At 38.2% G+C, this 24390-nt stretch overlaps 2 protein-coding genes across 4 annotated transcripts in view; both read right to left on the minus strand.

Moving 5' to 3' along the window:
- Positions 1-56: 56 nt before the first annotated feature.
- Positions 57-8314, minus strand: LOC113646308. 2 transcript variants are annotated; one of them, XM_027152513.2, is made up of 7 exons: positions 7940-8314; positions 7695-7824; positions 7159-7331; positions 6111-6256; positions 5432-5582; positions 4668-4774; positions 57-2297 (listed from the first exon to the last, which is right to left on the minus strand). In XM_027152513.2, the coding sequence occupies exons 1-7, from the start codon at positions 7983-7985 to the stop codon at positions 1539-1541; spliced, it is 1512 nt and encodes a 503-aa protein (XP_027008314.2). In that variant the 5' UTR covers positions 7986-8314; the 3' UTR covers positions 57-1538. The 2 variants fall into 2 exon arrangements, with proteins under 2 accessions (XP_027008314.2, XP_027008315.2); XM_027152514.2 differs by having other exon boundaries at positions 8155-8307.
- A 623-nt stretch (positions 8315-8937) lies between these two features.
- crfb1 (cytokine receptor family member b1) overlaps positions 8938-24390 on the minus strand; it is a 17651-nt gene continuing 2198 nt past the window's right edge. The window contains exons 2-9 of one of the 2 annotated variants that reach the window (XM_027152512.2): positions 19990-20078; positions 18137-18251; positions 17020-17171; positions 16746-16891; positions 15583-15772; positions 13145-13269; positions 11149-11283; positions 8938-11053 (exon numbers count right to left, since the gene is read on the minus strand). In XM_027152512.2, coding sequence (XP_027008313.1) covers positions 10337-11053; positions 11149-11283; positions 13145-13269; positions 15583-15772; positions 16746-16891; positions 17020-17171; positions 18137-18251; positions 19990-20041 — 1632 coding nt within the window. In that variant the 5' untranslated portion in view covers positions 20042-20078 and the 3' untranslated portion in view covers positions 8938-10336. Of the gene's footprint in view, positions 11057-11148; positions 11284-13144; positions 13270-15582; positions 15773-16745; positions 16892-17019; positions 17172-18136; positions 18252-19989; positions 20079-24390 lie in introns of both variants that reach the window. The other variant, XM_027152511.2, reaches the window with a different exon arrangement.

Below are 24390 nucleotides of genomic sequence, written 5' to 3' on the forward strand. Positions count from 1 at the left end.
CTACACAAAACGTGGTTGTTGACAAGACCCGCCCCTTTCTGCTCATTGGCTACACGTTAGTTTTGTTTGTCGGCCCAACGCAGTTTTCTGAAGCATTTCTCAAACAACGGAGACCCCAACTTTAAGTGATCTAGCACCAGTGAACATGTACTCAGCAAAATAGAATGTTCAATAAACAAAACTGACAGCAAAGAAAGCAAGAATTAAAATATACTGAAGACGTAGAAACGCTAGGCTAAATACTGTATAAAAAGTGTGGACAACTTTAATAGCAACACGTCAATAAGAGCTTTGAAGCTCTAGCTTGGTCAGTGAAAGCTCCTTGACATATTTACTTTTTATGGTCAAACTTATTAAAAATCAAAGACTCTCTTAGATTCAGACCCTTGGCTTAAGGCACTCCAAAGTAAGCTCAGGTGAATATAAAATCAATTTTGTAAACATGGTGGTGGCAGCATCAGGCTGTGGTCCTGATCAAGAATACACAAGACTGGGGTAGAGGCTCTAACCTTAACACCAAAGTGACTAAAGCATTCCATTTATCGCATTTTTATGCAATTAAGGGTTAAAGGCCTTGCACAGGGGACAGCAGTGGCAGGTTGGTGGATGTAGGATTCAAACTCACAACCTCCTGATCAGCAGTCCAGCACCTTATACACTAGGAAACTATGTCCCCAAAACCCAGCCACAAAGGGGTCCTGCTTCAAGAATTCACCCAAGACTTTCATAGAGGCTCTAACTATAACACCACAGCGAATAAAGAAAACAAATAAAACACTGGAAGAGCTTCAGCACAAGTGTCTTAATCTGCCAGGAAGAACAGAAGAAACGGCCCAAATCCTGATGAGCAAAGCTTGTAGACTTAAGTACCGAATAAATAGTCTGAATATTTTCTAATTAAGTGTGTTTGATTTTGAATGCATTTGTAATTTCTTAAAAAAAAAAAAAAGTTTGTGTGTAGCTTGATGACCAGAAATGGTCAAGGCAATGCATTTTAAATGAAATATATAACCCAATAAAGATGGAACGGAGGGGTCTTAGTGCAATCTGAACCCACTGTACGTCAAGGAGTTGATCAAATTTATCGTAAGGCTGCATCTTTTGTAAATTATTTTGAATTTTTTTTTTTGTCCTTGAACGGGGAATAATCATAAGATGAGTCTATTAATACAAAAAAAGTTTTGTATCCCCAACCAGGAAAAGGCACTTACAGAAGATGAATGATTAATGAACAGCACTGTACCATCTCCAATTAAGTGTCTGTGAATATGAACTGGTGGTTTACATCCAGCAGCAGCGTCTCATGCACTTGATGTAACTGGTAGACTTGAATGCAGTTAGCCTTTTACAGACACTTTACAAAACTGAGTTACCTGTAATGTACTTAGTTCTGTGTTGTTTGTTGTAGGTTTGTATATTTATGTAGCACCAGGGTCCTGGAGAAAAGCTGGTTCATTTCATTATGTACTGCACCAGCTAGATATGGTTGAAATGACAATAAAATGTCTCTTGACTCTTTACTATTACTAGAGATTTTCTTAATTCAATTTCCGCATCATATATCCAGAGAACTCTTCCTCTTCCTCTGTATCCTCGTCTTCCTCCTCATCAGAGTATGAAATGTGTTTGTCTGTGCTCTCAGAAGACGTAGTAGGCTGGAGGTCCATGGCAGGTTTTGATGGCTCCAACACAAATAAAGGTACCTCTGGCTTCATTTTTAGCACATCGTCTATCTGTTCTTCTTCCTCTGCCTCGTCTCGTTGTTCAAAACGTTGGCCTCCCAAGATCAGGGAAAAGAAATTCACATTGTCACTGTCCTCCTTTTCCTCATTCTCCTGTCTGTGTCCATCTTCTGTCTTATACCTGAGTAAGATTGAATTGTTCTTTTTGTGTTCAGGGATTTGTTTTTTTAGCGGTAAGTGATGTGTTGTGAGGATCTGACTATCTGACGGAGATGTCACCTCCCAGTGAGGTCTGATCTCGTCTGGTGCTAATGTCTGCTCTTTCAAAACGTTCCCATCTGAGTATGTTTTAGTGCATGTCTCATGGTTACACTCAAACTGGACCTCTGGGATCATTGGAAGAGAGGACTTTGTTTCTTTTGAGATTTCTTCACAACACTCAACTTCTTCACAACCCCTTAATCTCTCATATGTCACCTCTTCGTCCTCTTTCTCTTGGTCCGCCTCTTCAGTGACCTGAACATTTCGACATGTATTGGGCTCAAGTAAAATGCTTGTCAGAGACTCCACAGAGGGAGAAAAAAGCTGCACTTTATACGGGGTATTAAATGAACTCTGTAAAGAGAAGAAGCACAATTTATTAATCTTTTGGATATAAAGCAACATTTTCCTTATGTAGCTTGAAAGAGTTGATTAATGAAATTAAAAACTATTCCATTTCTATTAACAGAAAACATCATGCCTTGAGACATGATACACGAGACCGAGGGAAGGAGTCCGGACTTTCACAAAATGTCTTTTATATTGATACAGGAGAGTTTGAAACATCCCTGCAGACTGTCGCTGGCATGGGCGTAAATTTCATTTAACAGTAGGGGATAATTTTTCTACTTACACAAATAAATAGAAAATTTCTTATGAGCAATTTTTGAAGGGGGACATAAATAGTGCAGTATAATTGTACTTAAAAGACACGTCCCCACAGTGAAAAACTGCTTTTATCATTATTATTGAGACTGCATCATTATGGTTATATGCGTCATTAAGTTTTTCTCAGGTTCAATGACAAAGCAGATTTTTCTTCAAAACTATTTATTGCATTGTTTGTGTTGTTTACAGTTAAGCCATCAACATACAATAAACTATAAACATGACTGTTATTGTGAAAAACAATATATATAATAAGTAATGTTTTGTTAGTTACAGTGCACTATGCAACAAGCTATTGTAGATAAGTAATATTTTAATCGCTAATATTGCAGATTCATGGAAAATTACATCGGTAATCAGCATTTTTGACGCAACTAATCTATGAATGAGTCTGCATCTACTACATTAAAGAGAATCGCTTTATTTAAAGTGAATAAAATCCCCTACTAAAGTGGAAATGTTCTAGTGTTGGAGTTCAACATTAACTGAGCTGCAGCCACACACCTGACTCGTGTGTGTGTGTGTGCAGAGTAGGTGAGATGAACTGGGAAAGCAGGCAGTGGGTCAAACCACTGTGAGGAAGGGGAGGGGGAACTCAACTGTTTCTAAATGCATTTTTTGCGTTTTTTTTCTTTTTTTCTACTTACACAATTATTTAGGTATACATACATATATTTTTCACAATAGAGAGTGCGATATTTTTTAAATATTTTTTTTGGTGGGGACAATCCTCGGATGGACATGTCCCCTCTGTCCCCCCCGGGATTTACGCCCATGGTTGCTGGTTCACATGCTGACTGCCTCAAAGCTCGTTTTAAATTGGTGTGAAAAAGATGGTGTGTGCGCGCGCATACATATACATATAACAGGGGCAGAGCATGACTATTATAAATAAAATGCAGACGTGTGCAAATGTTCCTGTATATTGTAGCAACATGGATTGGACATTGCACACAAGCTAAAGGTTAAACGAAAATGCACATATTTAAGCAACGCTTATTTTTCTTCCATCAAAAAAACAAAACAAAACGGATGTCATCAAGGCACATATTGACTCGTGTTTTGTTTTACCATTATATATAATATAATCACCCTGGCAGCTTGACAACGCTGACCACATACAGCATGAGTGATTCTGAAAGTGAACAACGTTGTGGCTTTGTAACCACAACGGCTGCGTGCTACGACATCCTAGTCTATCTCGTCAAGCAAAATTTCTTGACAAAACCCTCTCAGTGATGTGGATTTCACCGTTTCCTTTGTAGCTGAGAGTAAATAAGTCGGCACTAAAGTAGAAGCACTTTATTCTGAAGTTTTGAAACATATAAACAATAAATCTAAACTATAAAGAGATAATTGAAACTTTGAAGGCTGCTAAGCTGTTAGCGATTATTCAACATGGCTACGTTACCATAGAGATGTACTTTAATAAAAGAACATACTGATACGTTCACCTTGGTCTTGTCGACAAATAAAGCAGCATTTAAATGCTTTAAATCTCCTTTTTGAATACAGGGTGATAAACTGGGCCTTCTTACTAATGTTATTTATTTTTATTAATGCTGGGGTACATCACACACATCTTTAATAAATTAATTAATAAATAATTGAATAAATAAATACATTCCATGTACGAAGCACCTGAGTACACTTCTCAAAGCCACTGCTCTAGCTCTCTCTTGCTCCCTTTCCCCCTCCCATTCCTTCTTTCACTTTCCCTCTCTCCCTCTCCCTTTCCTTCTCTCCCTCTCTCCCTTACCCCCCCTCCCTTTCCCTTTCCTTCTCTCCCTTACCCCCTCTCCCTTTCCCTTTCCTTCTCTCCCTTACCCCCCCTCCCTTTCCCTTTCCTTCTCCCCCTTTCCTTCTCTCCCTCTCTCCCTTTCCTTCTCTCCCTTACCCCCCCTCCCTTTCCTTCTCCCCCTTTCCTTCTCTCCCTCTCCCATGCTGCTTTTCACGCTCGCGTTGTCACTGTGTTTGCACTGCAAAATCTAACTAAAGATACACATGGATTTAAAACGATGAGATGAACCTAATCTGAAAGACAGTGTGACTCACCAGAACTAACGGTGGATCGGTTTTCAAGTGCCTTCGATAAGTGACCAGACCAACAATTACCACAGACCCCAACACCAGCACGGTGACACCCACAGAGATCTCTACATCTGAAACAGAAACAGGAAGTGAGACAGGAGCACGAGTGCAACTCTGAATTATAGTGACAAAAGGCTACACTAAGTTAAGAGCTACATGGATGTTAAACCAACTGTGTCACTGCACATTAAGATTTATATACAGTATATATATTATTAAAAACTTCCTGAGACCAGATTCAGAAGGGAACCTCATACTCATGTGGGGAAGTCGTGGCCTAATGGTTAGAGACTCCTAACTCCTAACCCTAAGGTTGTGGTTTCGAGTCTCGGGCCAGCCACGACTGAGGTGCCCTTGAGAAAGGCACCAAACCTCACCCCCCCCCACAGCTCCCTGGGCGCCGCAGCATAAATGGCTGCCCACTGCTCCTGGTGTGTTCACTGCTGTGTGTGTGCACTTTGGATGGGTTAAAAGCAGAGAACAAATTCTCAGTATGGGACATACTTAGCCGTATGTCACTTCACTTTCATTTGGGTGACGCTCGACAGTGTCATGTAAATAATGTCCTTTCTACAACAGTTTATACTTGTGTGGATTTAAGCAATCAAGAGCTCCTGAGGAATTAACGGGTAAGTGTAATTCACCAAAGACCCAACGATAATTCCTTCCTGCTGAAGTCTTCCCCACCATATTATTCTCTGAATGTGTGTCCCGCACGCGGACATTACCCATGTTATTCACTGCTGCAGGTTTAGAAGAACAGACAGGTGTTTTATGAGTAGGTTTTCGACCGTCGATTTTCACAATGGACACACAGTACTGCCACCCCGGCACCACTTTTAGCTCTAGAGGGTCAAATCCCTGGATGGATACTGGGAACTGTGCAGACACACACACACACACACACACACACACACACACACACACACACACACACACACCCTATTAAATAATCAGTTGCCTACTTGCTGCTGTAGAGAAAGACTTAAATAGAGAGGAAAAACAACGCTCTCTAAAACAATTAATAAACTAATGGTATTTTTAATAAAACCCTATAGTGATAAGGCTTGCTTATATAATTAGTGATGTACTGTGTCACAAATGCATCTTTTAGCAAAAAGAACTTTTGCTAGGTTTAATGTATAATCGAAAATAAGTTTACAGATGTATATAATGCATTATTTACAAGACATTACATTAGGAATGCGCTCTAATGCACTATGATCATTATAAAAGGCTACACTACTGAATACTTGTGGATGAATAATGTACACATGCTGGGTGATTATGGGGTGAGCAGAAAGAACGCAAAGTTTCCTCCAGAACAAACACGGTATTACACCTATACCCGAGTTTATTCATTGACTTAACAGGCTTAACAAATAAAAAAGAAGAAATAAGACATACCAACTCTACTCCTTTTTCATTGGTCACACTAAACGTGTAATGGAATTTCCTATAAACCTCCTCGAGTCTCTGAGATGGAGACTGAAGGTACACACACAGGGAGTCATTACACGGTGACATTCGTATTGATGGAGGCTCCGGCTCAGCTACAAGACAGAAAGGTGACTGTAATTATAAAAACATTTAAAAAATGATTTAAAAAAAAAAACATCTTTACACATGCACAACACCCTGAGGTGTGCTACAATATAACACACAGTGCTAGTGAAGGTGTGCAAAATGATCAAGAAACTCATTTTCGGGCTCAGTGTTAAGACTGGCATCTGTTTATGTGTAGTAAATCTGGCATCTGTTTATCTGCAGTTTATCTGTAATAAAGCTAGCTAAAAGTTCAGTATAGTCGACTCTGGATAACAAGTCAAGTCAAGAAGCTTTTATTGTCATTTCAACCATAAATAGCTGTTGCAGTTTACAGTGAAATGAGACAACGTTTCTCCAGGACCTTGAGGCTACATAGAACAAATACAGAGCTAAGGACACATAGATAGACACCTAGGTACATAAAGTGAATCTGTGCAACCTGGTGTACACAGTGCAGAACAAAAGGACAGTGCAGGGCAAAAGGACAGTGCAGGACAAAAGACAGTGCAAAGAAACAATAGAAGACATTTCACCAAAGACAATACACAAAAACAGCGCTGATCAGCGTAAATACTGTATGTTCAATCAATATTGCGTGTGCAGAAATACTGGAATGAACACACTAGTATTATAGTAGCAGTTACATGAGATATTGTTTTGCAAAACAGCAAACACCTGAAATGTGAGTGTGTATTTGGTGTGGGTCATTGCAGTCCATACAGTTGATTGTACATGTGTGTGTGCGAGTGTGTTCATTCTGTGTGTGATTGTGCTCGGTTCAGTTCATTCTGGAAACCTGCTAGTTTTAACGTTTTGCACAGGAATGATCATTAAGAGTAAGAGTCCACATGTGGCCCATATGGGAGTGATTAAGCCTAAATTAAGTTTGTGAACGTGTGATACTCACTGTCAGCAAATGGTCTAAATGGACGACAGGTTTGAGGTGCCGACGTCTCCTTCCCTAAAAAGGCTGTAACGTTGATGTAGTATGTCAGATTTGGATCAGACAAAACATCCGTCAGGTTACAGAGCAACGGGGAACGAACTTCTACACAGCTGTCCACTGTCATCCAGCCATTTCTGCACAGTCATACAAACACAACATAGGACCAGCAGGTTAATAGACTACAGCATCACTTTGGTGGAGTAAAAGATCTCTCTGATAGACTACAACATGACTAAAACATCTCACTCACGGACTACAACATCTCGCTGACAGACTACAACATCACTGACGGACTACGACACCTTACTGACGGACTACGACATCTCACTGATGGATTACGACATCTCACTGATGGATTACATCTCTGATGGACTACGACATCACTGATGGACTACAACATCTCAATGACGGACTACATCATCTCTCTGATGGACTACATCATCTATCTGATGGATTACAATGCCTGTAAACATTAAATAATCCATTAAGTACCACACCCATAGGATCTGAAGATGACGCTGTAATGTAGTCCTGCAGGAGAACCAGGTCCAGCCTCCCACTTGAGCAGGTGAACGAAGTTTTTTGAATCCATGGTGATGTTTTCGGGTGCAGGGACATCACACAACACTGGAGGGAGAAAACTTTGTCGTTTAATTGTTCTCCAAAGTGCACTAGATTAGACTGACTCTAATGTGTGGTGTGAAGTCAGAAGGTCAACATTAAATCCAGAAGAGTTACAGACCTGAACATGATAGAACCAGCATGAGCAGTGTGTAAACATGATCCATAGCAGCTTAGCATAACACTGCGCATTACAGCACAATTACAGCTTTTACACGTCTAACGACACACATTTAACTTCTCTAAACAACAAGACTCCTTCTAGATAACAGAGCCATGATGTCACTTCTAACAGCTTAGCTTCATCACATCAAGTGTAAGAAAAAGAACCGTTACCATGACAGTCAACTTCCATGGTAACGTTTAGCAACTTATAGCATCACTTTAAATAAACCTATATACTCCGATTTAGATAGAAAATAACTCCGAACTTCTCTCCAATACCAAGACATACAGGAAGTGATGAGAAATCAGCCACTTCTCGGATTCTCAGAATGAAAGAAAAAGGGTTTTTTCCGTCTACCTGTATTCAGACAAATCCCGCCCATTATGGGCGACGATTAACCAGTAACCCTGCTTCTGATTGGATACTTGTCTCTCGTAGCGACGGGGCAGGGAGAATATTATCCAATCGTAAACAGGAGGCCGATTTGGTGCGATTACGGGTACAAAATTTGCTTTTTTACATCCATACTCCCAGGATGCGTCGCCATCATTCAAAATAAAAGTTTCTAACCACTTTTGCGCAGAATAAATATTAATTATTTTTAAAAAAAAAAAAAAAAAAAAAAAAAAAAAAAAACATACTGTAAAAATCTGTACACTATTTTGCTTGTTTTTTTTTATCGTTGATCAATATTAAAAATAAAATTATATAGAAATATTCCTATTATATTTCTGGTACAATGTTAAATGTACCAGAAATAAAATAATCACTATATTAAAATTATGTAGAATAACCGTTATCACATGCTGTGGGGAAATTCCTGTGAGAAACGTCGCTTTATGTCATGTTATTAACTGACTCGCGTAATTCAGCGACACCAGGTGGACAATCCGGGGAACTGCATCGAGAGGATGTCAATACCATGTCTGTCTGAATTCAATATGAAATCAGTGTTACTCATTCAGCCATTTATTTATGACATATTTATAGATTCAGATAAGCATCAGTTCACAAACACAATGACAAGAACTGCCCATAAACTGAGGGGTTTATGAGTAGTCTATGTTGTAGAAGACAACCAAAACATTACAATTTAGAAAACAATAAATAAATAAAATCCCACAATTAAAAAGGAATTATGTTTTACATTCATTCTATTTCCAGCATGACACACAGCGTTGCAGTGCAATATGTTTGTTTATTCTATGATCCTGTGATAAAAAGGGAACCAGGTGAAATGTGTAAATCTATAGGTGTTTTTAGGTAAGTTTAGGAATCGCAGATGTGTGTCATATCTGAGAGAGAAGGAGGGATGGAGGGAGAGTGAGGGAGAGCAAGAGAGAGAGAGAGAGAGAGAGAGAGAGAGAGAGAGAGAGAGAGAGAGATGAAAGAAAGAAAGATGGTGAGAGAGGGAGGGAGGAAAAGAGAGAGTGAAAGGGAGTATGGGCTAGAGAAAGAGAGAGAAAGAGAAAGAGAGCGAGACAGAATCACCTGCCAGGGTTATGTGCAAAAGAAAATCATCACCTCTACATCACTCTGTATTACTTATGCATAACTTGTACAGAAAACATATTAAAACAGAGGATCTGATCCATCACCATGCCTGCTAAAAAAAACATTTTCATGATTACAACAACAATTTACTTAAGCTAGGGGTGTGTGTCAGTGTGTCTTGTGAAAGTTATGATTTTTGTTCCCTCTTATCGTTTCTAAGGATTTTGTTCTAATCCAGAAAATATTAATATAAACGATCATGTAAACATCACAACACCTCTAAGGGTTCAGTGAGATGCTGCAGGTTTGGCTGCAGTTACTGTACAGAGCATCAGCCACAAGCTCTTTAATGATCATGATTATAGCATCTGCCAGCTGTTTTCATGCCTTCCGGCTGTGTGGCACCACAAACGAACACGTAATCATTGGACACAATCATCGGACTAGCCGAGTTAACAGACGCTCGCATGTCAGTGTGTGCCTCTAGTCCCACCTCTAATCACTGGACATGCCCACCTTTAGTCCCCAGACACGCCCACCTACAATTCCTGGACACGCCTACCTTTAGTCTATAGACACGCCCACCTCTAATACCTGGACACGCCCACCTCTAATCCCTGACACGCCCAATTTTAGTCCCTGGAAACAAGAGGCAGTAACCTAAGAGCATATACTCTTTACAAATCATTATAACAGTAAAATCTACCAAGAGAAAAGAATCATTTCATGTGAAGCAGGTCCACTCCAGCAGACGACAGCATGCTACGAGCTCAGAACATTATTCGGCAAAATGCACATAAATGCAGCCTTGAACACACAAAACAGTCCATGTTACTGACAAAAAGCACTACAACTTCTTCATCTGGTCATGTAGCCTGAAGTACAATCCTCCTCTTTGTCCTCAAATGAACAGTATTCTGTGTCTATTGCACCTGTGTGTGATGCCATGTATCCTGTTTGCATGTGGTCACACACACTCGTATCAGAAATGTCATCAAGTTCCTCTTCTTGACTGCTCTGTGCTTCAGTCTGTGTGTGACATAAAAGAGCAGTGTGAAGTTCTGAAGAACTTCCTGTCTGCAGATGTTCTCCTAATTCTTTAAGTAATAAAGGTAACAGAGGCTCTTTGACATCATTCGGGTCTTTTGCCTCCTCTTCCTCCGGTTGCATGGACTTCAACACCACGGACCACAGGTTAACATTCCCACAGTCTTTCTCTTCCTCTTCTTTTTTCTTAATTTCTTCTCCTAATTTTTCTCCTCCTTTTGTACTGGGAGGAATTAAGGCTTCCATAACTGGATCAAGTGAAGCTCCTAGGCTATAAGTTTGTTTGACCCCTTTGTACTGAACCTGTGAGAGCATTAAAGTGTCTGTGGTGTGTGTGAGAGTGTCCTCGAAGCTGCATCCTTTCGGATTCTCTGCAGCTTCACAATCAGACGCTGATCTCCCTTCGTCAGTGCTCACTGACTCGCTGGGAACCCCTCGGTCCATGTAGCCATGGTTGCTCTCTTCGTCCTCATTGTCATCATCCTCATCTACATCATCTTCATCATCGTCATCACCATCATCATTGTTCTGCTGAGACGAGGATAAAAAAGACAGAAAACATCAGATTCTTTCATGTTGCCTTCACCAAAAAAAAAGTGATCAATGTTCAACATTAGTCAAACCTTGTGGAGATCTTTTCCTTTTTTCTTTTTCTTGTGCTGATGATCTTCAGGCTTCTGTATCTGTATGTTGTTCTCTAATTCAGCCACTGATATTAACAGCTCCTCCGGGGACAGGAAGTAGCCAGGAACAAGAATCTGGGGGGGGGGGGGATTGTTTTATCCTTTAAACTGGTTTTGAGTTAAAAAAAAAAAAAAAAAGGTGCAAAAGTGCTTTTACACTCAGACATGGAAACAACGCTTGTGCCGCCTACACACAATTTACACAGCGCATGAGAATAAGAGGCGGTGTAATGGGTTTATATGGAAAAACTTTTCATTGTTTTCTCATTGTGGTCTGACCTTTAAAAGTTGACCAACAGTCTGAAAGTCTATTCTGCACATCTTCTGCTCGCTTTCCTACATCGGGCTTCTTTTACTCATCCTTTCAGCATTTATTATTTGTCACTTACTTACCAGACTGAAAGAGGAAAAATCCCCCATCAAGGCAAACATGCTACCGTTAACTCAGAATAATAGATTTCTGTTTTTGACTAATGTTTTAAGAAAATAAAGAGAAATGTGCAAAAGGTTTGATTAGACGAGCGTTTGTAAGGTATACTATATATCTAAGGTTCAGGTATTGTTCATGTCTAAGTGTACAAGTAAACTCTCAGCTGACTTGTACTTCACTTAAAAAATCGATACGGTTCTGTCTGTGTTACTGTTTCCTTCACTTCCAAAAGCAAGCATTTGTCCCTATTATCTGGAGCTGTTTCTGTCACGGGGGGCACGGTGGCTTAGTGGTTAGCATGTTCGCCTCACACCTCCAGGGTTGGGGGTTCGATTCCCGCCTCCGCCTTGTGTGTGTGGAGTTTGCATGTTCTCCCCGTGTCTCGGGGGTTTCCTCCAGGTACTCCGGTTTCCTTCCCCGGTCCAAAGACATGCATGGTAGGTTGATTGGCATGGTAGGTTGATTGGAAAATTGTCCGTAGTGTGTCAGTGTGTGAGTGAATGAGTGTGTGTGTGTGCCCTGTGATGGGTTGGCACTCCGTCCAGGGTGTATCCTGCCTCGATGCCTGATGACGCCTGAGATAGGCACAGGCTCCCCGTGACGCAAGAAGTTCGGATAAGCGGTAGAAAACGAATGAATGTTTCTGTCACACATACACACATGCAGAGTAGTAAAGTAATACTACTCACCTGGATGTGTACTGTAAATCTACTGAATAATTTTGTGTGGTAAACTTTTGTTCCTATTTTTATTATTATTATTAGTACAAATAAATCAAGGGAGTAACTGCAGGCGAGTCTAATTCAATATTAAATGTAATAAATTACAAGCTTGTGTAGTTTCTCAACAAAGAAATCCCGCAAGTGCACACGGGATGCTGATGAAATCTTGCCAATTAATAATTATCATTAGAGTTGCACTATGTAAGATATCCCTTTCAATTTAAAGAACTTTAAGTGTCCTGCACAGAGCCCGGACTCTGACTCTCTTATTCTTTGAGTTTCAGTTCTGATTCTTTATTCCCAATAAGTAACCTATAAGTACATGTGAAACCTTCAGCCACACTGTTTATCTAAGTGAAATGAAACTAGCGTTGTTTTTATCAAGAAATGGAATTGTACAGCAATGTCAATAAAACCTTGAGGGTGTGTATGTGTTTGTGGGTAGGTGTTTAGCAAGAAAACAGACTCCATATATTGCACGGTATTGTACACACACACTCCCACACTCCACTCTGCAGTGACTGACCACAGAAACACCCCACTGTGTATTAATATAGCAGCTGGCTGAGTGCACATTGTACCACATACATACACACACACATTTTATATATATATATATATATATATATATATATATATATATATATATATATATATATATATATATATATATATTTTACACACACAGTATATATAATCACTTTCTCTGAATCTCTGCAATTTTGTTTAAGACCTCTTAAAGCCCCCCATAAAATAAGACGATTTAGATGCTTTACAGTCTTACCAGTGCTTTGGGAAGTCTGATGTTGGGCTTGCACAGAAAGCCAGTGTAGACCAGGAAGAACATGAAAGTCAGAAAACTCAATCCCAGCAGTACAGAGCTGGCAACACAAGCAGTCAGGAACGCCCCTGAAGAGAGACGTAAAGGAGAAGAGAAACACACCATGAGACAGAGCATTTCAGGATTATGTTAGTTACTGTTTAAAAAAGAAAATAATCTGGTTTTAGGCAAATGGTAAAAACAAACAAACAAACAAACAAACAAATAAATAAAAATTGGAAATGTGCCATAAAACTTGACACAAAAAATTGGAAATGTGTTTTATGGACTAAAAAACGAGACTGTACTTTTCTGCCATTGCAGAGTATCATGTGCTGAGTAATGCTGGTATTGTTAGTATTTTTCTCTATCAACCTGCTGCTATTATGTTTTGTTTTTAACCCTGTGTTCAGATGGAACCTTGTATAATAAAGCTTTTTGTGTAAACCATGTTGTGATAACTGGTAATTTTATTCTCAGTTTATTGTCTTCAGATCTCTGTATTAGTCTTTTCGATGTTTCGTTGAACATTTTCGTGTATGATGATTGTTTTTTCTTTTCCTTTTTTTTTGGTTCTCTTACTGTGGTTTGTGCATATCGCTTTGGAGAAACTGCTTTCTGAAAAATTCAATAGTGCATTTCCCGCTAAAACGTAGCTTTGCGTGGCAAATACCTAACAGCAAGTGAAGCAAACATGGGAACACTGAGGAGAATGCAGTTATACAGTAGGTGGGATTTACAATGCTAAAAATAAAACACAAATGTTTAAAAGGGCATTGAAGTCGGTGCATCCCCTTCACATCAGGACAGACTACACCGGCTTGCTGAGACGTCTAGAGGCTTTATAGGAAAATTCGTGTACATCTAGCTACGTCCCTGATGCAACAAAGTGGAAAAAATTGTCAGTGCGATTTTTGGATGTTCTTTCAAGTCAAGTCAAGTCAAGAATCTTTCATTGTCATTTCAACTATATACGTATAGCTGTTGCAGTACAACGTTTGAGACAAAGTTTCTCCAGGACGTGGTGCTACATAGAACAAATACATAGCTAAGGACTTAGTCATTAGTCCTAGATACATAAAGTGAATCTGTGCAACCTGGTGCAAACAAGACAAACAAGACAGTGCAGGACAAACAAGACAGTGCAGACAAAAAAAATTACAATACAATACACAAAAGACAATAAACAGAAACAGCGCCAGTGTAAATTCTGTGTGTTAAACAATATTGCGTGTGCAATACTAGAAAAAAACAGTGTTATAGCAGCAAGTTCCTTGAAATAATGTAAAGGACTGTACATAACAGCAAAGACTGAAATGTGACAAAAACAGTGTGTAAAAACAGCATTTAAACAGGTTGATGGATGTATATTGGAAGTGTGTGTATTTGTTGTAGGTCTGTGCAGTCCATACAGTTGATGTGCGTGTGTGTTGTGCTCAGTACAGTTCAGTTTAGTTATTAAGGAGTCTGATGGCTTGTGGGAACAAACTGTTACCTTTCTGGTACCTTTTTCAAGGAGTATTAAATTTAGTGTATTAAATGAGGTGAACAAACCAATCAACTTAACACCAAAGTCTTGCGATACACTGCAGGGAAAACCGTGTATTCTGAGAGAAACAGCCTTTAATCTTTTCTTTTTTTTTTTTGTTTTTTTTTATTTATAAGCAGAAGTTACTGTTTCTGATAAGGTCAAATGCAGCATGGAAATACTGAAGTAAGGGAAGAAGACTAGCAGTCATGTGTTTAGTCATGAACTTTATAGTTCAGAGTTGAGTTATGACGACACAGTGAGGACTAAACACCTGATTAACTTAATCAATATGTACACTGGGTGGAGTTTCATTCTTATTTACATTGACATTATTTCCTGTCCAGTGTCACACAAATGAGGATGAGGTTCCCTTCTGTGTCTGGTTCCTCTCAAAGTTTCTTCCTCATTTCTTCCTCTCAGGACGTTTTTGCTTGTCACCGTTACCTCCGGCTTGCTCATTAGGGATAGGGATAAGATATGCAGTATTTTAAATTTTAAATTAATATTTTTAAATTAATTTTAAACTTCAATTGTCTGTATTCGTTTGATTATTTTTCTTCTTATTTCTTCTTTTTCTTCTGATTCTTTTTATTATTATATATTTATTTTTCTCTCTTCTGTTTCTATACTTCTGTAAAGCTGCTTTGAGACAATGGGAACTGTTAACTTGTTACTTGTTACTTTTTGATGCCATTATATTCTGAGTCAGAACATCTCAAGGCAAACAACTGAAGATCAGTAAGTGTAGTAGGTGAGCGCATTGAACTGTTTGCGTCCATGAAAGACCTGATTATAGAAAGACATGATTATAGAACCAAACAGAAACAAATGTCAGAGAACAAGAAAAAGGAGAACAGCTTAGTCAGCTTACCCCCTCGAGGCTCTATTCGACTGGTGAATTCACAGGCGCAGGAGTTCAGTTGCTTATGTTCAGGTAAGCTTCTGACCTTCGGCTGGGCTTGCACACAGTAGCGCTCACCCGGCTGGAGATTAGCAAGAGTGTACGAATACGGCACCGACTTTTTACTCTGGAAATTGTTAATTTGACTGTGGCAGTCATCCTAAAATAAATGAATGAAAAGGTGGATGAATATTTACAACAAAAATAGCATCAGCTAAACTTTATTTATATAATATTGAAGTTCTTCAATAATAGTAAATGAGTAATAACAATCTGTTTTGTCCATTAGTGTCTGGCAGGTTGTCATTTTCAGAAATTGGTGAAAAAGAAAGTGCACTCTCTTTTAATTCTATATTTTTATTTAACAGGGCATGAATAATATTTGTATTGCCTATAATTAATCAAATAATCCCAAAAAAAGGCAACACATTTCATTAACTGGTCGTTTTTCCTCAAACAAGTAAACCAACATTCAGAAAAAGGAATTAAAGGAGTAAGTAGTACAGTCCAAGATCACAGTTTAATACCCAGAGATATAAAGAAATCCCTAGAGCTACATCATGTAACCTGCAGGTCTGTGTAAACTCATTAAATGTTTAGGTTCCTGATAGCACAAAGGTGCCGTGGAAAAAGACTCTTCTCTCTAAAAGGAATATAGCAGCACAACGTTGAAAACTGCATCTGAACAATACACAAAATATTATCCTTTGGACTGATGGGAACAAGGTGGTCCTGTTTAAGTAATCAAACACAGCGTTTGGGAGTGGTGATCATTTGGGCTTATTTGTAGCCTTCTGTCTGGCAGTTTAAGCTGTGCTAAAATTGTATCAGGTAACAGGACAATGATCACAAGAACACCAGGAAATCAACACCTGAATGGCTAAAGAAGTACAAAAAAATCAAGGTGTTGTGTTGGCAATAGGATCTTAAGAGAGCTGTAATAAACAATGTCCTCAAACATCAATGAACTGAAGCAATGTTGTGAAGAAGTGTGGGAAAAAATTTCTCCAAAATCACACGAGACTGAAACTTATTGTTGCTCTATTACTGAACTATAGTGTGTACTTAGACAATCCCCCCTCCCCCCCGTGAAAGTTGCAGCATAAGTGTTTGAGAAGTTTGCTGAGGTTTACCTTCTCATCTTTGACTTTCCCCCAGAGTATATAAAAATTTATAGCGTTGTAAAAGTTAGAGGAACTCTGGCGATTTGGTAGCTCAATGCTGATATTCAGACAGTTACCACAGCCAGACAGAGATAATATGGGAGGCCCAATAATGGCTGGAAGAAAACGAAGAAAAAACAAAACACACAACACTCTAATGCAAGCAAATATATGATTACCTCTGAGAAACAATGAGTAGTTGTGACTGTATTTAGAAGAAAAAAAAAAATTAAGTGCAACTTACTGCTTGTGTATGGCGTAAAAAAGATTTGAACTTTGGACGATGAGCTTGTCCCAAATGACGCCGAAAGCCAGATTATATATAATTTGTATTTGTCTTTCATGTGTTCGGAGATGTTAACTGATGTAACGCTGATGTTGTGTATAGCATTATTACTATCAGGAAGAAAGAAGGGAAAAAAAGCATCTTTGTCATTTACATACATACAGTACATACTACAAATGACATTCATATCAGTGAGAGTTCATTTATTTATTTCCACTAGGAAGCAAAGCGATTTTTTTTTTAGATGACATATAGATCCATCATCCAGGATTTACCAGCAAAAATGGTGGATCAGAGGGGAAAAAAATGGATAATTGCAGTTGAATCTTGCAGGAAAATCAATTTCCTAGAAAATATACCACAATGCACAAACATGGTGACAAACACAGACTACAGTCCCCAGCATCTCACTCCACCGGTACGTTCACATGCTCACCTGAATGTTCATCGTGTAGAGATTTTACACTCCCTGCCCATAGAAATGTCTCTGAAAGCTGCCTCACTTTGATGTAATGCTTAGTGTACTGTACTCTTATATAAACTTACCAAGCCTTTAGAATCTTACTTCTACTTTCAGCTTTTTAATTTCCGATTGCATTATTGCTGATATTACCGAAACATGATTTTCAAAATAATCATCTTGTGACCTGATTAATAATACAAGGTCTTAGTGAACCTGAGTAATGAGTATGTGAGAACACACCTAACAAATAGTGTGCTAGGTTGAGTAGGCTGTGTGTATCACTACGCTGAGCATATCGGTGTGAGAGAGAGAGAGAGAGAGAGAGAGAGAGAGAGAGAGAGAGAGAGAGAGAGAGAGAGAGAGACAGAAAGGGACTGAGAGATAAAGAGAGGTAGGGATCAGAGTGGTTGATGGGTATATTTATAATAGTAAAAGCAAACACATTTTTAAAGCTGAAACCGACATGATACAGACATAATGATGTTACAATAACACATCCAAAATAATGCATCCAAAAATTCTGACATTTATCTAAACAAAGCAAATTTTGAGGATTTGAAAAACTGTATATAAACTTGTATTATCTATATTAACATACTTTCTTTCACTCACCCAACTTTCACTTCGTAGACTGTTCCAGGTTGTGTCCCTTTTCCTGGACTCCACTGCAAGATGTGGATGAAGTTGTTTGACATGACATGAGCGTTTACTGGTGCTGGCACAGCACCTAAAAAGTCAAATCAAAAGGATTTGGTTAAGATTTCTGCTACTACTCTAGTTGAGGGATTAAAACTGGCCACATTAGATTAGATTCAACTTTATTGTCATTACACATGTACAAGTACAAGGCAACAAAATGCAGTTTAGGTCTAACCAGAGTGTGTGTACTATGAAGATGTGTGTGTACTATGAACATAATATACAGATGACTATAATTATAACTGAAATTTACAGAAGGATGTAACAAAATATGGCTATTGCTATACACAGTAATTCACATGACAATGGAGATTAGCCAATAAGATAGATATAAGCAGTGACACAATTTTCTTTATCAAGCAAAGTGTTGTCATGTAGGTTCTGATCACAACACCGAGGTTCATCATCTTCAGGTTCATATTCGCTGTGTTAACTCAAATAGATAAGGCTCTACTGCCAAGAACCGAGTGCTGGTTCAGAGCTAGTGCTGGTGCTGGTTCAAAGTTGTCTCCACTGGCGAACCTTCTATGAACCGGTTTGCCTTTCCACCGGCTAGAGAGCCATCACAGAGCCGAGTCTGACGTCACTGTATACGTCTCACGTTTTCCAGCGCAGCAACGTTAGCGCAGCAGCGGCAAACACAAACACAACAACAATGGCGGATGTTGCTTTACTGTTAATGCTCATGGCTTTGCGAACCTACACTGGCATCCAAACTAAAGCTGGGATATGTAAAGAAAGCATTCTACTGTGCTGTATTACATATATGAAGAAAATAAATAAATAAAAATAAAGACTTCTACTACTAACCAGTCTCCCAGAACAAGTTATGCTTTGACAGTAAATCCTTTCTCAATGTTTTATACATAAGCAATATATGTGTTGATCTGCCAAAGAGCACCACTTTACACTGAGTTAAACGGGTTTTACTGCCCTAAATAGATCACAAACACTAGCATTTAAAGAAATTAGTTCATTTGTGGTCATGGATTGTTGTTCAAGGCTTTAGCCAATATGAGGAACCTTTCAGATTTTTAAGCTCTAACAATTTCCCCCTTTAAATAAAATCACCAGGAAGATGATTTTATTTATGATGTTGTCGCTACAATACATTACTACAGTGATCACATGTTTTCGGTCCAAAGGCGATGCCCTAGGCTTAGTTCTGTAAACAGCAAAATTACTGGCACTGTTTCAAATTGATAAACACGTATACTATAATTCTCTGTTGCTTGTTTCCACTAACAACATACTAAAAGAAAAAAAGGGATTTCATAACTATTGACACTTCTCACAATAAATATTTGGTGTTTCCCTTGGAAAGTATGTTCCAGCGCCTACGATGGTGCTCTTGACAATGAAAAATGATATTTTACCTGCTAATGTGTGTTTTTATAGCTACATTCTTGTAGCCTGTAACTCAGTACTATTGCATTCAATAATCGTGTTGTGAGTGTAACCATTATTCTCATCAAGACTGTAATATTCTGGCACTTTTAAAACAAATTAAATCGCCAATTTAATAGACACTGTTCATTATCAGTAAGTTGATTCATATATACAAATTGTGTATAATACATTTTTCTGGATTTTTTTTTAAATATATAATTGGTTCTATCACCCAGTTTATGCTGTAGTTGTAATGACTCCTTTCTTGGATCTATGTTGTAGAGAGTAATATAGTTTTGGGGAAAACAGGCTCAGGAAACCTTAACATTGACGTTTGGCACGGTTCTTAATTTTGTATTGTGAATTATTACACATACCTTCAGAGTCAAGAACTAATAAATAAACAAACAGCAGGGACAATAGCCTCATATTAACTGGGAATCAGATCCACATCATCATATTCTCCCTGAAAAATAGAAACAGGACAGTTAGAGAACAAGATTTTGCAATAATGCTGACAGGACAAAAAACCCTCTGATCTGATCACACACTAACTGAAGATTCATTAAACACAGAAGCAATAATCTCGAAAAATTATAAATTTCTCTCAATTCGGCTGAATGTGATGTTACGTGTGATTCAATCCATTTATCCTTTTTTGTACATTCCAATCTAGCAATATCTGACACCTTGAAATGTCACACTGTTTTGAAAACCGACGATGGGGTCGAGAAACTGTGGAATGGCATATATACAGTGCTCAGCATAAATGAGTACACCCTGTTTGAAAATTCAGATTATCAAATTCTAAGTGAATATGTAAGCAATTTGCTCCATTTTTGACAAAACGTTTTATTAAACATTTCATTTTTATTAACATAAGCATGTGGTCACCTAACATCTTTAGAATAAGAAAAATAATACACTTAATTCAAATAAGGTGTTGCAGAAATGATTACATTGAAATGTCCAAATTAACTGAGTGCGTTAAAGAAATAAAAGATTGGATGAGCTGTAATTTTCTGTTAAACTCTGATAAGACAGAAATACTACTTATCGGTCCAAAAACCAGTACACAGAAGTTCTCACACTTCAACTTCCATTTAGAAGGATGTACTGTTACAAGTAGCTCGACACTGAAAGACCTGGGTGTTATATTAGACAGCAACTTGTCTTTTGAAAATCATCGCCCATATTACAAAAACAGCCTTCTTCCACCTTAGAAATATTGCCAAGCTGAGAAACATCCTGTCTGTATCTGATAATGAGAAGCTAGTTCATGCCTTCATGACCTCTAGACCGGACTATTGTAATGCATTACTAGGTGGTTGTCCTGCATCTTTAATAAATAGGCTACAGTTAGTCCAAAATGCAGCTGCCAGAGTTCTCACTAGGACAAGAAAGTATGACCATATAACCCCAATTTTATCATCTCTACACTGGCTACCTGTTAAGTTTAGAATTGACTACAAACTGCTGTTGCTCATGTACAAGGCTCTTAATTGTTTAGCTCCCTGCACTCTCTGATATCACAAAACTCAGGACTTCTGGTAGTTTCCAGAATATCCAAGTCTACTAAAGGCGAGAGAGCGATTTCGTATTTAGCTCCCAAACGTTGGAATAGTCTTCCTGATAGTGTTCGGGCTCAGACACACTTTCCCAGTTTAAAGGTAGATTAAAATTTTTTCTCTTTAGTCAGGCATACACGTAATATATCCCATAATATTGTGCTCTAATACAACTGACCAAATGCACATTATCATCTAGTGCTTGCTAATATTATGAAAAGCAGTTACGTTAATTCCTCTCTACTGCTTCTCTCTTTCTACCCATCCCAAGGCTTCCAGAAATTGGACCAGCTCTGATGGTCTTCCTTGCCATAAGATTTTGGACCTCCACTGAGATGAGGCCGACTCTGTGAGGATCCTGAGGCATCTAGAGATCTACCAGCTCCAGTTAGACTATGCGATACTATAGAGGAGATGTGAACTCCATGTGATCTTTTGCATCAATACAACATTTGTCAGACTGTATATTTACAATCACACCCTCCAGTGTCACCCACATGAGGATGAGGTTCCCCTTTGAGTCTGGTTCCTCTCAAGGTTTCTTCCTTTACCATCAAAGGGAGTTTTTCCTCCCTACAGTCACCTGAGTCACCTCAGACTTGCTCATTGGGGATAAATACATACACATTTAAATATATCTAATATTAATCTTGAATTTTAGATTCTATTAATCTTTATATTATTCTTTATAATAAATTTTGTTCTATGTTCTGTAAAGCTGCTTTGAGATGATGGTCAATTGTAAAAAGTGCTATACAAATAAACTTGAATTAAATTACACCCTACAACATATTTAACTAAATCTGATATTTTGTATGGGCTCCTTGATTTTTAAGCACTAATTAATCTAGACATAGAAAGAACAAGTTGACAAGTTGAACGACATCTATCGAGCAACATCGTTTTTTTTCTCCATTCTTTAAGTATGGACTCTATCAGATCCTGGATGCTGGATGGAGAATTACTTTCTTCTCATGATGCCCCACAAGGGTTCTATTGGGTTGAGGTCTGGTGACATGCTTGGCCTCTGATTCACCTTTACCCTGTTCCCCCTCAGGAATGAGCCAGCGATCTCAGATGTGTCATTATCATGTTAAGAGTGCCCAGTGACCTAGGGCATGGAGTGATGGTAACGTCTCCTCTTTCAGTATTTCACAGTATGTCTGTGAATTCATGGTGCCATCTATGAAATGCAACAACCCCGAAACCTTCAGCACTCATGCAACCCACACCAGAATACTGCCACCCCCATGCTTTACTGTTCATAACATGCATTTTTCATTGTACTCCTCACCCTTGCGACACCATACAGCTTGGAACCCATTAGAGCTTAAAACATCTTTGTTAAAAGTATATCACGTCAAACTATAGAGTCTTTCCCTTTATCAACATGAGCCCTGGTAAATTCTAGACGTGCTTTTTTTGGGCTTCAGCTTCGGTTTCCTTTGTGGACGACAGCCATGAATGTCACTCCTCTGTAGTTTACATCGTATTGTATCACAGGAAACACTCACCCCGGTTTGAATTCCTAGCCAACTGTGCTGAACTTACACTGCGATTTTCTTCAACTTCTTTCATCACTAAACGCTCTTGACATGGTGTTAACATTTAGGGAAGGCCTGGGTGTCTCAGGGAGCTTCCCACAAGTCCATCCTTTTTAGATGTTCGCGACAGTATTCTTATACTTTTGCTTATTAATAATGCTTTACTAATTTTCTTGTAGCCTTGACTTTTTTTGTGCAAAAGAAATGATCTCTCAGGTATTCTTTCGTTTCCGTGTGCCGCCATTTTGTCAGCATTATACGGCAGTGGGTTTTCTCTCTTAAATACCACAGTGTCATCTCTATTGTCAATTATTCTGTGGCCACCTGTGATTTTGTTTAAATAGTTCCAATCTTGCAGTTGGTACTGACTAATCTCATTTAAAACAAATTAACCAAATATCTCATTGCATAAACTTCCATAGAAAGTATTCATTTTAAAGCAAGATGGAGGTTTTTCTGAGAAATCTGTCGGGGTGTACTCATTTATGCTGGCTGAGCACTGTATGTATACACAGACTAAATACATGATATTCTTTGAAAAAAAGAAAAAAAAAAGCGAAAACGATACAGAAAATGGAAACAAGTCAGTAATGTTAAATCCCAAAATAGAAATGGTACATTCCAGCATGCAACCCGGTTGCACAACTTCTGCACTTTCACACATTTTGCTTCAGCAAATTTAGCCGGCATATGCACACCGATTAGCCATACCATTCAAACCACCTGCATAATATTGTCCCAAGTCTCACATCTAAAGGTGTGTTGCGCTTTCTGTTACCAAGACGTCAGCAGAAGGTCCTTGAGCTCTTTGTCATGCTCTTTTTCAAGGTGCCATAGTAACAGAATAATAACAATGCATTACAGAATTAAGATTATTTAATAGTAAATTATTTTATAGTAAATGTCTAAATCGAATTGTTGCCTTTTTCCCTTTTGTTATATATTTATTACAAATTATGGGTCAATTTTATTTTTTATCGTTTATTGCTTCTTTTTTTTTGTCGTTCCACATTTTTTTCTAAATTAAAGGACAGTGTTTCATTTCAGTCCAGACACAAACTCAAAACCTCCTAACTTGTGAACTTCGGAGACACGAACTTCATGTAGGTAAATTTTTGAGTTAAATATTTTGCTCCACCCAGAAATTCAAATTTTGTTCTGTAACCTTCGTCCAAAACACACAGGGAATGTTATTGTTATTTCAAGCAATTATGTTAAAAACATTCAATAATGTGTGTATTTTCTTTTTATCTTTTTAATTTTGTCTGCAAAGTGGAAACAAATTTAGTAAAATTGAAACTAGGAAATTGAGAATTGAGAAAATTGAAACAAAAATATGTAAATCATTTAACATGACTCAATTCCACTAGGCCATTAGGTTTCCTACAAATATATGTGGGTGTGTGTACATTTGTTCCATCTATTGACAGAGGGCTAGTCTTTCAAGACCGAATACACCGTTAATGACGTCATATTTCAGAAACCTGTTCTGCTCTGCCTTAAAAAAGACTACAGGTTTTTTTTTACATTTTTTATTTTTATTTGTTTTTTTACAGATTTTAGAAACTGTCATATATCATAACTCGTATATAATTATTTACATTTTCTGTGATGTGAAAATGCATCATGTATTTAATAAGAAATTTAGTAATCCAAGACAACTTTC

The sequence above is a fragment of the Tachysurus fulvidraco genome, chromosome 6 (assembly GCF_022655615.1).
Source record: "Tachysurus fulvidraco isolate hzauxx_2018 chromosome 6, HZAU_PFXX_2.0, whole genome shotgun sequence".
NCBI lineage: Eukaryota > Metazoa > Chordata > Actinopteri > Siluriformes > Bagridae > Tachysurus > Tachysurus fulvidraco.

Bases quoted from the DNA above. Each gene is read 5' to 3' on its own strand.
- LOC113646308 (XM_027152513.2), bottom strand. From the start codon at position 7,985: ATGGATCATGTTTACACACTGCTCATGCTGGTTCTATCATGTTCAG. The intron at 6,257-7,158 runs GTGAGTATCACA...TCTGTCTTGTAG, and splicing joins ATTTAGACCATTTGCTGACA to CTGAGCCGGAGCCTCCATCA. The intron at 2,298-4,667 runs GTGAGTCACACT...TTCTCTTTACAG, and splicing joins CCGATCCACCGTTAGTTCTG to AGTTCATTTAATACCCCGTA.